The sequence below is a fragment of the Juglans microcarpa x Juglans regia genome, chromosome 3S (assembly GCF_004785595.1).
Source record: "Juglans microcarpa x Juglans regia isolate MS1-56 chromosome 3S, Jm3101_v1.0, whole genome shotgun sequence".
NCBI lineage: Eukaryota > Viridiplantae > Streptophyta > Magnoliopsida > Fagales > Juglandaceae > Juglans > Juglans microcarpa x Juglans regia.
Window position 1 is genome coordinate 5,429,547 of NC_054599.1, and position 16,646 is coordinate 5,446,192.

The 16,646-nt window shown below is 35.0% G+C and overlaps 1 protein-coding gene across 7 annotated transcripts; it reads right to left on the bottom strand.

Annotated features, from left to right (window-relative positions):
- Window positions 1–1,828: 1,828 nt before the first annotated feature.
- Window positions 1,829–9,919, bottom strand: LOC121258771 (dnAJ-like protein slr0093). 7 transcript variants are annotated; one of them, XM_041160309.1, is made up of 8 exons: window positions 9,555–9,913; window positions 7,751–7,846; window positions 7,547–7,622; window positions 6,556–6,629; window positions 6,303–6,373; window positions 5,048–5,091; window positions 2,122–2,165; window positions 1,829–2,078 (listed from the first exon to the last, which is right to left on the bottom strand). In XM_041160309.1, exons 1-6 carry the CDS (start codon window positions 9,582–9,584, stop codon window positions 5,049–5,051), a joined length of 390 nt encoding a protein of 129 aa, XP_041016243.1. In that variant the 5' UTR covers window positions 9,585–9,913; the 3' UTR covers window positions 1,829–2,078; window positions 2,122–2,165; window position 5,048. The 7 variants fall into 7 exon arrangements, 6 of the variants coding, with proteins under 6 accessions (XP_041016243.1, XP_041016245.1, XP_041016244.1 ...); XM_041160311.1 differs by lacking the exons at window positions 1,829–2,078; window positions 2,122–2,165 and adding an exon at window positions 4,310–4,456 and having other exon boundaries at window positions 9,555–9,914; XM_041160310.1 differs by lacking the exons at window positions 1,829–2,078; window positions 2,122–2,165 and adding an exon at window positions 4,780–4,943.
- Between the last annotated feature and the right edge of the window lie 6,727 nt (window positions 9,920–16,646).

Here is a 16,646-nt window from a genome sequence, read left to right on the forward strand (position 1 = left end):
ATCTCTATTAGGTCCTATTAGCCTCTCACTAATCGATCTCGTTGAGGCTAGTTCGTCCGTCTACAGTTTACAAAGCATGCATAATAATAAACACGACGTGTACACATGATTGACATGAGCTTGCTTTCACAAGAAAATAACATCAGAGTTTCATACTTCATAACATACTTACTTTCATAAAAAGATTTCTTTCATTCTTATTCTTATTCTTACAATGGGTGGACACCTCACGGTTTTCCATAGACCATGTGCTCATACTAGTTACTTACTGCATCACATCACAGGTCTTTAGACCAGCTATGAATACATCATCAGAGCTAACCTCATGATAGTTCGAATTAACCATTATTATGAATCTTAGCAACACCACTAGCATTATCAAAGAAAATTCTACAGCTCCGCCATTGTGCACTCCCTATCTTCGAAGCTCCCTATATACAAAGGTTAGGAATCTCCTTATCAAAGAAAATTCTCAGAATTTACACTCTTTGAGCACTATTTGCAAATTTGTCCCTTAACTTTTCAAAATTTACAAATAAAGTATGGAAAGAATGTACAACGGCCAATTTCCTAAAATCATGGTGTTGCTGAATTTGTCGTTGATTTTGTCACTGATTTTGAATTGTTGAGGAATAATTCAACATTGTCTGTATATATTTGTTGATGTTCAATTATAAGACAACACAATTGGTGTATATTTATAGATCTTATGTAGTGGTTTTTAATTGCAAAATATATTAAACAAATTAATTTTAGGAAAATAAATTAATAATAATAAAATAATAATATATACAGATAACATTATTTTGGCTCAAAAATACATAATTCAATGTAGAAGTTTTTCTTAAATGGCAAAGATAATCTCCAAAATATGTGATTTTGCATTTGTATATACCGCTGCCATTGTTCTAATACGCATCATATTTATCGCGTGGCAAAGTATTCTGTTAGTAGATTAGACGAAGATGGCGCAAATTGTTAATTGCAATTTGTTAAATGTCGACTATGATTATGAATGTTGTGCATGTCAAAAACCCAAGTGACAATTCATAAACAAACCGGCAAAAACTCAAACAATGAGTCTGTAATTAGCCCTATTAGAAAAAATAACGATGGTTTCATAGTCATTGGGTAAACAGAAATTTTCCATTTTTTTTAATTTAATTTTCATCATTATCTCTTATGAAAGTGTTAAATAATGTTGGGATAAGATCTTTGGAGTCTAAATAAATACAATTGTTGGAATTAAAAAAAAAATACTTTGAGATTCATAAAAATAAATTTATAAATTGACGTGACTTGATGTGATATGTAAGATTGTAAAATAATTTTTCTTGTAAAGTAGATTTCCCGTTTGGATTGAGAAGTAATCTCATTTTATCATTATAACTTTTCTAAATTTTCACACAAAATATAATAAACAATTTAATTTTTTCAAATCTCAAAATAATAACAATATTAAAAAAATAATATTCTAACAATATTTTATTCAACTCATCTAAAACCATCTCATCTCATCTCTCTCAATCCAAACGGGCTCTTAACGTATCATATAAAGTTACGTCAATTTGTAGAGTTATTTTTGTGAAATCTCTTTATGGTTTTAAAAAATTTGAAGTCATATATCATTGCAAAAATTTTTAAAGATCTTGATCCATAATGATATATATATATATATATATATATATATATATTATACTAGTAGTGGTTTAACATTTGCCTAATTGAAATAAAAAATAAAATTCCGGAAAATAATGTGTCCAAACAACAAATAAAGTGTGACTCCTTACATGCTGCTTACATGCAGCACATAATTTTGAATTAGTTGTTAATTCACAATCATCAAGATTGAAAAAGTACATACGATTGATTAGTAAATAGCCTAATGCATAGGAGCATAAAACCTAATATAAGCAAACATCTATGAATTTTCATCTTTCTCTACTTTAATAAGAAGAGTTTGTTCCAACCGCAATATCTCCAAACATTTCATTTGGGTTGATTATCTGTACATAAAAGATCAATTACAATCACATAGCTTACCCCGGGTTGCCGATTCCTTCTAACATATTTGACAGTAGAGATCAATGCATGCATGTCATGTTACCTCCAATCATGCAAAAGATGTAGCGAGCTCGTATGAAGTAAATCCACCCTCCATGTTCCTGCTCTCACATTCTTTCATCACTAAAGTAAACCTCTTATATTTTAGAAATCCCAAAAATATTATAATTATAGAAAATCATTTTATCTAAATGATTTTGATTAATTAAGAATATTATGAAATTTAAATTATGTTAAAAATTCTAATTATTTATATGGTTTTACTTTCTTAAAAATATTTAGTAAAACTTCATCATTTATTTAACGATGAAAGATTAATATTTTATAAATTAAAGTTGATTTTAAATGTATGATATGATTTTTATATTTTAATTATCTATTTTAAGTGAGTTTATTTTCTGTATTTGAACCTCCACCATTGGATCAAATATGGAGACTAAATATGAATGATTGGGATTTAAAGCCCCAAACCCTAACTTTTCCCTCTTCCTTCTCTATCCTCCCTCCCTCTAGCCGCACGCCCCTCTCCCTCTCGATCTCTCTTCTCCTCAGCTCCTCCCAGCGCCGCCGACAGTCGTTGCCGCGTCACCACCAAGTCCAGTCACTAGCGAGACGCCAATCTCCTCCCCACAGACCTCTCTCTCTCTCTCTCTCTCTCTCTCCCTACAACAGGCCGAAGCCCGTAGCTCTCTCTCTTCTTCTCCCTTTGATTTCCCTCCACCGCGCCGTCATGAGCAACTCCTCCCACAAGCTTCGACGACCACCTCTTTCCCATGATGCAGCTCCCCAATCTACCTCCCTCTCTCATGAAGCCTTTCTCTATCTCACAAGTTCTTGCCGTCGCACTGCCTAGATCCGCCGCCTACAGCCCACGACGCCACCACCAGCCCTTCACGGCATCTCCCCTGCTCCTTTACGCCCAGCCGGGCCTCTATCTCTCCCTTGCTCTGTTTTGTAGTATTTTGTGATGATTTACGATGATTTTGTGATTGGCAATAGTGGCTATGATTTTGTGATGATTTACGGTGAGGCTATGCTTAGGTTGTTGTGAGGAATATAATTGTTGTGAGGTTATACATAGGGATATAAGTGAAAGAAGAAACTGTCAAACAAAGATACTGTTCATTCCTGTTCATTTAGTTATAGCAGCTTTTAAGATATAAGGGATATATAATATATATATATATATATATATATATATATATATATTTAGCTTTATTGGCATCAATCAGTGTCACAATATTAATAACTTAATTTAGCTATATATATATATATAGTTTGCGGAGTTATCCGTAATAATATGCAACCAGATTTCCTGTCCAGATCCAGCCTGCGGCATTTAAACGTGTACATGTGTGTATATTTAGGATTTTCACATTTGATTTTGTCATGAAATAAATACATAAAATACCTCCCATGATTTTTATTGAGCATCTAATATTTTCCAATAAATTCATATAAATAATAATAAATATTATATGAACTATTTTATGTCTATATCTTTCTCAATCTAGACCTTAGAGTCTGAATAAAAACTCTAAAAAAACTTATTTATATGTACTTTTGTTTATATTATATGACCTTGAGCTACAATTACTGAACAGTACACTGTAGATGAAGTCACTGATTTATTATTAATGGGTTATGCCATTAACTATTGTTTATGTTTATAGATAAGATAAAATGATAATGTATCAAAATTTAAAAAATGAAGAGAAAAGTACAATTTGCACCCTCAAATATTAAAGGTTTTATACTTTATACCACACAACTACAAAAACTGACACATATGTGTTAATATAATAGTTTATAGTATCAGCCTTTTATAGGTTGTGGGTGTAATGTGTTAATATAATAGTTTATAGTGCAAAGTGTAAAATCCTTAGTTTGAAGGTGCAAAATGTAATTTTCTCAAAAAAAAAGAACAAAGAAAGTAAGCAAAAAACACCATGCTCGAAATCATCAGGAGAAATGTACAACAACATACCTACAAATCTTCACAAAATAGAAGTTGATTACCCTTTTGGGTGGATTTGGGACTTACCTAATCAGTCTTCATATTCTTAGTTTCTTACGGTCATTTTCCATTTTCAACTTTCAGGCCTATGAAACCACTCTTTTATTGTTCAATATCATACCAATGAAACCAAACTTCTGTTGAGTTTGACACTGCTCAAGACTGCTCCAAAGGATGGCACTCCCACCCAATCTGTCAAAACCAAAATGAGCACGACACCAGCTCAGTGCTTTTGTCAACAAGACCTTGAAGCAGCTGATGGTCATTTTACTCCCGTCTAAGTTCTGGCCATTCGAATTCAAAGCATAGCTTCTTTGATGTTCTATCAAATGCATTGAAATGAACCTACTTTGCATAAACCAATCAAAGCATCCCCTAAATGCAACACATCTTCAAGTAAGATTTTTCACTTCAGGGGACAAGATGATATGCTTTGCTCTCAGTTTCAAAGACTGACCTATACAATAAAAGTTACTGAAGCACTCAAAACAACAGAAATAATGTATGGTGCGTTTCTTAATAATCTAGAGGCCCGACGCCCGACGTTTAGAGTAGATTTCGCTTGACAACTGTAGAAAAAAACTACTCTGAAACTATGAGAGCAACCAGCTGTTAGGTTATTGTAGGTCGCTAAAATTACAAACTAACAATGATAAAAGAAAGCTCTCAGTGCATCATATAGTCATGACCATCGCATCTCACATCCAATAGATCCAGCCTTTTAATCGAGAATCATTTACACCATTCATTGTGATCCACAACGATCTAGCATGACAAACTGGATCAGATTCATTTTCAAGTACATATAGAAACCGATGTGAATATTGATGACTCTATTTAGCTTTTCTTTAATATTGCAGCTCTGTAACAACATGGATAGAACTATCAGACACTTATACCTGTGTGTCACAAGAATTAATTTAGAAGACAATGTAAAATTTGAAAAAATGTATAGCAAGTCCAAACCTTATTTATCACTTAACTCATTGGTTTCTGTCAGTTGTTGTGTCCTGCATTGGTATATAGAAATTATAAGTAGCCCACAATAATGATAAAAATTACAAAAGCTAGTTAAATTAACATTGCCCAGCCAGTTCTGCTGAATCAAATGTACCAAATCTAAAAGTATTGAAAAATAAATCAATCTATGATTCTAAAATGGCAGTTGGATAGACTTTGCTGGAAATGATTCAGTATAGGAAATCAGGCTTGAGAAGTTTGGAAGGAAAGCAACTGACAATGCAAGGGAATGACCTCATGTGGAGAGAGATTGGAAAGAAGAAATTATAAACTGAATAAAATGATGCCAGGTCTGAAAATGCATAGAAGAGCTCAGAAGAATGTAATCAACAGAAAAATAGGGTAGTGATTCTTTCATGCTTGTGATGTTGTACAATAAGGCTCTAGAAGAATGAAAGAGGACCATTGCTCAAGTGAAGTATGATGAGAGCTTCACTTCTTTGGAAAATGATAGGGGAGCAAAAGCTAAAAAATTGCTTTAGGGAGGTCTAAGATTTAGATTTAGAACACGTCTCAGATTGCGGAGGAACAATCCATGTCTACGAGCCCGACTAACAAAACTTCACCCAGAATTTCCTAAAGTCCTTTTCCGCTATGCTTCAATGTCATTGGCACTCAACTTTAGCCAAAAGGCAAAGAAAGGTATAATTAGTGGTTAATCACCAATCAACAATGTGATTGCCTTCCTAAATGGACCAGAACATGGATGAAATTTAGAAAACAAAAATAGAGTCAGTTAATGGTATACTAAAAAAAATAGAGGTTAGGATATATAAGTATTGCCTTTAGAGTATATATGGCAGAAAAATTCTTGCCTAAAGAATGAAGTCACAGGCTAACTTAAAAAGTATCAGCTCAATAGGCTTGCATTCTGTGACCTTCAGTTCTGGCTTTCATTCTGAGACCTTCAGTTCTATGGAGAAACGAAACATAAGTAAGCTGTGATTTGCATTTTCAACATTGTAATGCAATTATTTTTATTAAAAAATATGTGAAACATGTATTTCTACATTCTTCTTCAGAGCTAATATCTTAATTCTTTACAATTGAAAGAACTTTACACAATAATATTCAGATACTCAACATCACACAAACACACACACAAGCAGATTAACAAACATGCATGCAAGCTTTCATAAAGTTATTTATCCTATAATTCACAGCACATTTGGCAACACTATTCATATTAATTAAGGTTTACCATATTGGCAAATGACTAATACCAAGCCCATTGCAGGTAAGTATCATTCCTTTAAATCTGGCAAGATATTCCTGCATCAGAAGGGTAGAATATTCCAAATAGTCACAATGCAATATCAGTGATTATTACCAAGATGCTTAGAAATAACCTAACCATGTATAAGTTGACATTTTGAGGTGCGAATATATATATATATATACATATATATATATATATATCTGTGTGTGTGTGTATCTTTTTCCCATTTTCTTACCCGCAAAGTATACTTATCAATCTCATAGATTCCAGTTAGATCATAGTCAAGTCGTTTAGCAGGATCACTCAAAACTGCAAAAGAAATTAATGGAGGCCACTTTATATAACCTGTAGAATAATATAATTGCATGATATAAAAACCAAGGAAGTTATAAAAAACATGTAATGCTGCCTTCCACCAGCAAAAAAAGTGATGATTATAAAGGAAAAAAATTCCTATTTGCTTTTTTTTTTTCTTTTGTCTTTTTGTAACATGTAGAAATACATCCATGATGCTGAAAGCAAATCTATGGATATTAAACTTTTATTGTAGACAATGAGATGTTGGACAACTCAACATCCTAATCAAAGATCTTGAACTCTGAAAGAATACTAGTCAAGGAACCTTAGTCTGGATTCCTCAAATACTTGTCAAACTCTTGAAGATAGTAAAGATGCAAGATCAAGCTGATATCTAAAGGTTGAAAATGCTACGAGTGGGTCATTACCTTAGCTTTTTTAAAGAAAAAAGCATAATAAAATCATATGCAACTAGAAATGGAAATGCAGACCCTTGGACTTGTATGCCTAAGTACATGTTTGGCAGCAGATTTTTGTTAATCTACAATAGAGTGATTTTCACTCTACAGTAAAAGTTTTTTCCCAACTCCTTCCCAGACATACAAACTTCTTGTCTCAACATATTTTCATTTCTACAATTAAAATATATTAAAAAAACAATTAACTTAAAAAAAAAAAAAAAAACTGAATGGGGTGGCGACCACACAACAGCCACCCATTCAGTTTTTTTAAATGAATTATTTTGAACTTAATAATAATTATTTAAAAAATATTTCTCATAAATTCATTATTTAAACATATTTTTAAGGTGAGACCCACAACTTTCATAAAAAAACTATAAAACTCTCATCTACTTCATTTCTTCACAATTCATCAAAAACTTCCCAAGTTTTTACATCCAAATATCACCCAAGTGATTAGATTATTACCTTTGTAAGCCGCATTGATCTCTTGGAACTTTACAGTAGCAGCACTGTCACCCTTGTGCTTATCAGGATGCCATTTCTATATGGTCCACAGAATCATGTAGATTTCTCGGTCAATGTCCCATTGAATTTAATGACAAGAACTTTTGACAATGAAGCAATGGAAAAAACACCATTCAAGGAGCTATCAGAAGAGAGATCACTAACCAGTGCAAGCCTTAGGTAATTTACTCTGATATTTTCCTCAGTTGCATCATAATCAACCTCCAAAACTTTGTAGTAGTCCTTCAAATAAATAAAGACCTACATCAAATATACATATATATATATATATATTATACACACACACACACATACTACTTCTAGTGCTTGGGGTTAGTTCTACGAACCAAAACTCTGGGAAACAACTAATGTGAAGTTGTGTCACAAACAAGTCATGTGAAGTTGTATACATTTCTTGAGGAAAATGAAGTGCACAACTGAACTCAAGAGTCATGTTGAGTAAAATTCAAAGAGAATTCAGTTAAGAAAACATCAATTGCTGAATGTTCAATGATAATTAGCTCCATTGAGCTCAGGATTTAGGAGATGTTTGGAAACAATTTCCATCTCATCTCATCCTACCTCATTTCCTTCCCAAACATCATTCAAACACAAACACTTTTTCAAACTAATCATTACAATTTTCCGAAACTTCCAAACAAAAAATAAAAACAATTCAACTATTTCAAATCTCAAAACAAAAATTATATTTAAAAATTATATTCTAATAATATTTTTACTATATAATATTTTTTATTAACCTTTTTCTCTCTCATTTCCCAAAACCCAATAAATACCTAACTCAAACTATCTCACAACTATTCTCAACCCACCTTACCACTACTATTCACAAAATTCTCATCCCATCTCATTTTATTTCCCAAGCATCCCGCAAAGGACTTTTGTTTCAATGTCTTCTGTCTCATTCCCTGAGCATCTCATTCCCCAAGCATCCCCAAGCATCTTACTACTACACCAAGAATGCTACTTGCTCTATCCTTGACCACATAATTTAAAAGGCTAAACCACTCCAACCTGCTTTAATGCTTTTCCAAAAGGACAAAGTATGTCACCCTTCACCCTTGGGGAGAAAACTTGTAAGGTAGAACATCTATAAAAATGACGTCCTTGATCGAAAGTACCTCAGGAAGAAAAACAATCAAGCTGGTAATTGAAGTAAGGCGGGCCATCTCAGTCTAGTTCCATCAGCCCGTTTGTAAATGCTCTTCAGTATAGCTTGTTAAATACCACTTGATAATTCATCAAAGCAGAGATGGAGTATATTCTACTTTCCAGTTAGTTACCAGCTATTAAAAAAAAAAAAAAAAAAAAACCCACAGAAACAAATAACTACAGCTTTTCCCCATTTCAGGCAGTCTCCCTTGCAGTAAATTTCACAGAGTGTTCGATATGCTCATGCCCTAAAGAGTTTGAAGAACGCATAGTGGGAATTTGGACAGATTCATTCGAGTTGCACATTATTTATCTGAGATAATCCAGCCATATCTGGCACAGTACATTTTCGACAATTATTGAATCCATAGCGTTTTCCTTTTTTTACTTCAAATTATTGAATCCAGCCCTAAGTGTTAATGAGCGGAGTAGTTACTAGTCATTTAAACTGCAAATTAAGTCTTACTTTTTTTGCCCATTACTAATCAACACCATTGTGCATCAACTAACCCAACTAAATCCTATCGAATGTCTACAAATTTCATCCATTCCACATCTATACCGAAACTGTAATAAACCAAACTCGGTAATGGACAGAAGACATTGAAACAAAAGTCCTTTGGTTGGTTACTCAGAAAGCTGTAGAAATGAGACACGCATATACAAACACACATACTATTATTCGGCGACCGAAATCTCTCTTTCTTCTTCTGTCTTATCTTTTCTTAACTACCAAACCGAGCAACAACAACAACAATAACAAAAAAAAAAAAAAAATCCCAGGAAATTTTTATACCTTTTGGATAGAATTATGATTGCCTTCCATCTGCTGGGTTTGTACGTGAAGATTTGTCAATCAATTTCATTTGAGAAGTGAGAAAGCACTTAGCTTGAATTAGCTGAAGATATAAATACCCTTCGGAAATCAATCGAAATTAATTTGAATAAATTTGGAAAGAAAAATCAGGAGGAATTTGGGCTTTTTTGTGGTGGAATTTTGATGGGGAAAGAGAGACGAGTGGAGCTTTGAGTGCCACAACTCCTATGAGATACTGTCTTTTTCTTTTGCTACTTCGGCTTTCTTTTCAAATTCTTTATATTCAGAAATATTTCAGTTTTCATTTTAAATTCTTTTGTTTTTTTCAAGCCCTCAAAAAAAAAAAAACAAAGGAGTTTCTTGGAGGGAAAAAAATAAAATAAAAATATCGACAAAAACAGATTAACAGCTTTTTCTTTGACGGAAATGCCTAAAACGCGAGAATAGTGGACGGAAGAATAAAAGGATTAAAAAGTTAAAAACACCTGGGGATGCTTCGAACGAGACGGGATGAGACCAAACGACGTGATAAGTGCATTTTATAAATAATAGTAAGGTAGTTTATGAATATAACGAGATAGTTTGAGTTAAGAATTTATTAAATTTTAAAAAAAAAGAAAGAAAAAGTTGAATAAAAAATATTATAAAGTTAAAATATTATTATAATATAATTTTTGTTTTGGAAAGTTATAATGATTAGTTTGAAAATGTTGTAATAATTAGGACTGGTTTGTTTATACAAATATTTTTATTTCATCTCATCTCATCTCATATATAGTTGTAATCGAGTCTAGCCGAGTCGATTTTTGACTTGCGACAAGATTTAAAAGATAGCATATACATGAAATTATTAAATTTTAATACATATACATAATAAGATAGCATATATCTATTTCATATATGGTTCTCATATACTGATATATTAAATTATTAAATTTTATTGACTAATTATTGCATATATTATAAAATATAGTTATCAATATATAGGGATAAGTAATTAGGTTACATATTATAACTGACGTGGCAAGGCGATTTTATGTTCTCTACTAGGGTTATGATCGTGGGGGTGTGCGAGAAGTTTTGTGTGCCTATGGCCCCTGGTGGTCTCTGTTGCCGACAAGATGGGTTCTGAGATTCATGTGGGTGGGTCTGATGTCGCTAGGGAGATGAAACAGGGTGTGACGTTTGCACAGGCGCTCCAGAGGCCTTTGTCACAACCGAAATTCCTTGTGCCTTTGAGGAAGCCTGAGAAGATAAATGGGGAATTAGGTTTTGTGTTTTCCGATGTTGAGATGGAGCGGGCTGCGAAGGATATGAAATTTGCTCTGATTCTAAAATCTACATCGACGAGGCCCTCCATTGATGTGCTGCGAATGAAGATTATTAAAACGTGGGGTTATAGTGAGGTGCCAATAGTGAGTTTTATGGATAATTATCATGTATTATTGCATTTGGCTAATGAGAAAGATTATATTCATGCTTGGGCGAGAGAAGTGAGAGTTGTGGTGGGTTGTCAATTTTGTCTGTTTAACTGGACGGTGGAGTTTGATGTTAACAAAGAGCTTTCCATTGCGCCGCAATGGATTTTTCTCCCTGGGTTGCCGCTACACTTATACCGGTTGGACTGTCTTCAGAGTCTTACGACAAGATTTGGGCAATTTCTAGGGATGGATAATGCAACTATGTATCGTACTAGAGCGACAGGGGCGAGAATATGCATAGAAGTGGATTTACAGGATGAGTCGGTTGAGGGCTTTCCTATTGTTGTTGGCCAAAAAATCCAGATTTGGTAGGGAGCAGTATATGAGAAAAGAGGGTTTTATTGCAAAAAATGTTTCGGCAGGGACATACAGAGGTGGTATGCAGAGCGGGTGTTAGACCTAAAACCAAAGCAGAGAATAAGAAGGGGATGACTGCGGGAGGGAAGAAAGTTGATGGTAAGGTATGGAAAGAAGTGGGGCATAAACAGATTGGCTTAGAAGAGGGGGGAGATTGAGAATGTGGATGTTGATGATCATATGAATAAAGAGGATGAACAGGCGGTAGATGTTGTTATTGATATAGGCAACCAGATTGTAGTGGAAAGGAATCCTACTTTGATTATTGATTCTGGATTTAGTGTAGGTGGGTTTGAAAATATGTTGAAAGAGCATGGTGTGGAAGAGAGATTGCCGATGGGTGAAGATAATGCAAGTAAGGACAATGTAGCTGAGGAGAATGTAGTGTCTATCAGAGTTGAGGAGATTGATGTGCCTATCGAAGTGGTTCAGGATGCAAGGGCAGTGCTTAACAGAGTTGAGTCATGCAATGCGGACAAGGACGATGTTGAGAAGGGGGATGGAGATGGGTTGTGTAACAATAGATTCGAAGTACTTTATGAAGATGACAATTACACGGAGGTAGATTGTGCGAAGGATTATTCCTTAGATCCTGGAGCTAGGCATGGGGACTCAAGGACCAAAGGTATGAATGATGTGGCTATTAGGAAGTCTAGGCGGTAAGGCTCAACCAAAAAAATTAAACTTATGATTGATAATATGTTGGTGTGGAACATCCGAGGTTTGGGCACTTCTAGAAGATGGTTATGGAAGATGGTTCTTAAGTATAAAATTTCTATTCTTGTGATTTTAGAACCTTTTTTAGCAGTTGATAAAATTCAAAGGTGGGCATTGAGGCTTGGCTTTAGTAAATTTAGGTCAAACATTGATGAGGGGGGAAATTTTGGTTATGTTGGAGGGATGAATTAAATATGGATTTGGTTAGTATTACTAATCAGTCCTTTTCTGGTTTATTCTCGACAAATGGGAGTCTTTTGTTAGCAACATTTGTGTATGCTAAGTGTTTTATGGTGGAAAGCAGATAGCTTTGGGATTATTTTTGTAGCTTTTCATGCTCTGGTGTTCCATGGGTTGTTATTGGTGATTTTAACATTATATGTTCTAATAATGAGAGAGCTAGTGGTCATCCTAGATCGAGGAGCTCAATGTATGAATTTAATTCATGTATTCAGTCTTGTGGTTTGATTGATTGGAAGATTGAAGGGAAGCAATTATCATGGTGTAATGGGCAGCAAGGAATGGCGAGAAGTTGGGCAAAGCTGGACCGGCTTCTTATTAATAATGAGTTTGTGGTCAAGTTTGGGGATGTTGGGCTCGGTTTCTTGGTAGACGAACATCTGATCATGATCCTTTATTGGTGTAGTTTGTGGTCGAAATTAATAGATATGATCCGGCGCCATTTAGATTTCAAAACATGTAGACTTCGCAAGGGGAGTTGATGAATGTTGTTGAGAGATCTTGGAAGGAACCTATTGGTAGGGGGTGGCTTATGTATCTTGGCTGAAAAATTAAAGAGATTAAAAGTACACATGCGTTCGTGGAATAGTGAAGTGTTTGGTCATGTGAGAGGAAGAATTCAAGCACTAGAGGAAAGAGTGGAGGTGTTGGAGTCCGAGACGCAAAGTCAGTGCTCGATGAAGATTGAGTCAAAATTTCTTGAAACTAAAGCTCAGTTGGATAGGTGGATACAAAGAGAAGACACCACATTATTGCAACAGGTAAGACAAAGATGGGGGGCTGAAGGAGATCAAAATTCTAAATATTTTCATGCGGTGATTGCGCAAAGAAGAGGAGGTTCTACAATGACAAAAATGCAGCTTTAGGATGGTACTCTTGATTTACCGGAGTTAATTCATGAAGAAGCTGCGAGATATTTTGAGAACTTCTTGTCACAAGATGATCAATTGGAGTTGCTGAGTTTAACTAATTTGATTCAGCCAGTGGTGGGAGAAAATGATGAAAGGTGGATGCGGTTTGAACCTACAGATCAGGAAATTCATCAGGCCTTGCTTTCAATTCCTATGGATTCTAGCCTGAGTCCAGATGGGTTTAGGTCTCTTTTTTATTTATCTTGCTTGGAGTTGGTTCGAGAGGATGTGGTCAGTGAAGTAAATGAGTTTTTTCAAGTTATGGAGCTACCTAGATTTCACACTTCTTCTTTCATTGTTTTAATTCCCAAGGTGAAGGATCCCACAAGTTTTGATAAATTTAAACTCATAAGCCTTTGTAATGTGATTTACAAGGTCTTTACTAAGTTGATCTTTACTAAGTTGATTGTGAATAGGATGTCAATGGTTATTGAAGGGTTGATTTCCCCAGAACAAGGAGCTTTTGTGAAAGGTAGGAGTATCTTTCAAAATATTTCTCTCACTCAAGAAATGATTAAATTATTACATCAGAGATCCCAGGGTGGAAATGTTTTGATGAAAATTGATATGAATAAGGCATATGATAGGGTGAATTGGAGGTTCTTGTTGCATGTTTTGCGTGGCTTTGGTATTTCGGAGACTTTTTGTGCCTTGATAATGAATTGTGTGATGACGCCATGGTTTTCTATTATGATGAATGACACATTTAAAGGCTTTTTCAAGTCAAAGAGGGGGCTTAGACAAGAGGATCCGCTCTCCCCGTATTTATTTATAATTATGGAGGAGGTCATTTCTAAGATGATAAAATTAAAGGTGGCTGAAAAAATTATTAAGTTGTTCTCTCATCCAGTTAATGCTCCCATTGTTTCGCATCTTCTTTATGCCGATGATATTATTTTGTTTGCAAATGCTTCTAAAGGAAAAAATAACATGCTTGATGGAAATTTTGAAGCAATATGAAGTGTGGACAGGGCAAAAGGTAAATTTTGATAAATCAACCATTTATTTTTCTAAGAGGTTGTCTACTCATCGTTCTAGAGAAATTCTAAGGGAGACTGGTTTTTCTCAAGGCCAATTTCCGTTTTATTATCTCGGGGCTCCGATTGTTGATGGAAGGCTTAAAGTCAGACACTTTGATCCGTTAGTGGAGAAAGTGGAAAATAAATTGGCAGGATGGAAAAATCGTCTATTGACACAAGGGGGAGGCTGATCCTTTTGAGGCATGTTCTCTCTAGCATGCCAGTACATCTTTTATCAGTTCTTCCAATGCAGAAGTTAGTGATTAAGAAGTTACAGGGTCTGTTTTTAGTTTTTTTCTGGGGAGAAAAGGAGGGAAAAGGGAAGAGAAGATGGAGAGCGTGGAATAAATTGTGTGTCCTGGTGGAGGAGGGGTTATTAAGGTTAGAAAATTGGGGGAAGTGTTGCGCTCGTTATTTCTTAAATTTGGGTGGCAGGTTTTGACACAGGAGACCCTATGGGTAAGGTTTTTTTGGGCCAAATATGCAAAGAATAAACATTTGAGTTTGTGCTCGGGGGGTGGGTTGGGGTCCTTGTTCTGGAAGAAAGTAGTTGAGGGGATTCATTATCTCTTGAAAAATTCTATATGGAAGGTGAAGGAGGGTGATCTTTCGCTTTAGTATGATAAATTCTTGGAGGGAGGTCCTTTACATGGTGCCTAGTTGATTAGGTTGCAAGTCCAGAAGTAAGAATAAGAGATCTGGTCATTAAAGATGCCTGGGTTGTGGACAGGTTGCAAGACATGCTAGGTCATCAGTTGGCAACAAATGTGATGGCAATTGTGGGGTCTTTGAAGGAAAATAATGATTTGTTGATATGGTTGCCGGATAGAAATAGAGTCTTCTCAACAAAGTTGGCCTGGGATCTTCTTCGAATTAGAATGCCTGGTTTTGAGTGGGCTACATGGGTATGGAATAAGTTGCTCCCAAAGAAGATGTCTCTATGCATGTGGAAGGCATTTTTGGCTGCTTAAGTGTTGATGCTCAGGTACAAAAAATTGGCATTCCTTTAGTGTCTTGCTGTAACTATTGTGACAGGGGCATGGTAGAAGACTTAGAGCATGTGCTGGGTAGTGGTCAGTTTGCAAGAGGTTTGTGGTGAAAAGTCTTGACTGAAATGTCCATTCCGTTTATGCCCTAGCAAAGATGGTGTGAAAGAATTCAAACGTGGTTCAATAGAGCATCGTGAAAGTCATAGTTTGGTATTATTATTGGCATTATTCCTATTATTGTGGTTTGGAGGTTGTGAAGGAGGCAGTGTGTAGCCCGGATGGAAGGAAAATTTGAGAGTTTGGGTGTGGTTTGGGGTTCAATTAAATATTGGGTTCATGTAGTGGCTAAGAAGGTTTATAAGGTTAATCGTCTGTCTAATTTAGATGTAGCTATACTGAATCGTTTGGACATTCGGATTGTGGAAAAAAGTCGTTTTAACATTTGAGTTGTACGTTGGGCTAAGCCTAGTCCAGGTAGATTTAAATTAAATTTAGTTGGAAGTAGTTTGGGAAACCCAAGTAGTGCTGGTAGGGGTGTTTTAAGAGATAGTACAAGAAAGATTGTGTTTGCTTTCTCTAAATCTTTTGGTTATTGTTCCAATAATGAAACTGAATTGAGAGCGGTATTAGAGGGTTTTATTTTATGCCAACAGATGGAGTGTTTAGTGGTAGATATTGAATGTGATTCCTTGGTATTTGTAAATTGGGTTTTGTCTAAAAGGTGTAAGTTTGGTATCTTTGGGATTTTTTGGAAAATTTTTTTATTCTTTTAGAGGAGTTTGATTTCACTCTTCATCATTGTTTTAGAGAAGCTAATAATATTGCAGATTACTTGGCAAAAAAAGGTGCTATGGGGGAGAATAAGGTGTTCCGAATGGATGGACAGCTTCCCAAGGAATTAAGAGGTTTGTATAGACTGGACAAAGTGGGAATAGCTTACCTGAGGGTGAAATAAGGGATTTTTTCGGTTAGCAGTGCTGTTGTTTTTGGGTAGTTTCTTCGGGTACTATTTTCGTAGAGGTGCTGGTTTTGTTTTGTTGGTGTTGAGGCTTAGGATAGTTTTGATTCATTGTTTATTTGTAAATCCCATGTAGTTTGGCTGTTTCTACGGTATTCCTCTGCTATAAATGAGGGTTTTTAATAAAATGGGAGGGGGTCGCTCGTGGATAGGTGAGCTCGTCTATTGTTAAAAAAATGTATATATCAATATATAAATAAGTTTTAATCGAGTCAAACGAACAAGTCGACTTGGACATAAACGAGCGGGCCTTAATGAACCTTAGTCGAGTCGAATTTAGTCAGGTATATGTTATTTACTAATTGAGCGAGTATCTGCATTCATGGCCAATTTTTTTTT

Bases quoted from the DNA above. Each gene is read 5' to 3' on its own strand.
- LOC121258771 (XM_041160309.1), bottom strand. From the start codon at position 9,584: ATGGAAGGCAATCATAATTCTATCCAAAAG. The intron at 7,847-9,554 runs GTATAAAAATTT...TATTTGATGTAG, and splicing joins ATCATAATTCTATCCAAAAG to GTCTTTATTTATTTGAAGGA. The intron at 6,374-6,555 runs GTAAGAAAATGG...CTTCTGATGCAG, and splicing joins TTGATAAGTATACTTTGCGG to GAATATCTTGCCAGATTTAA.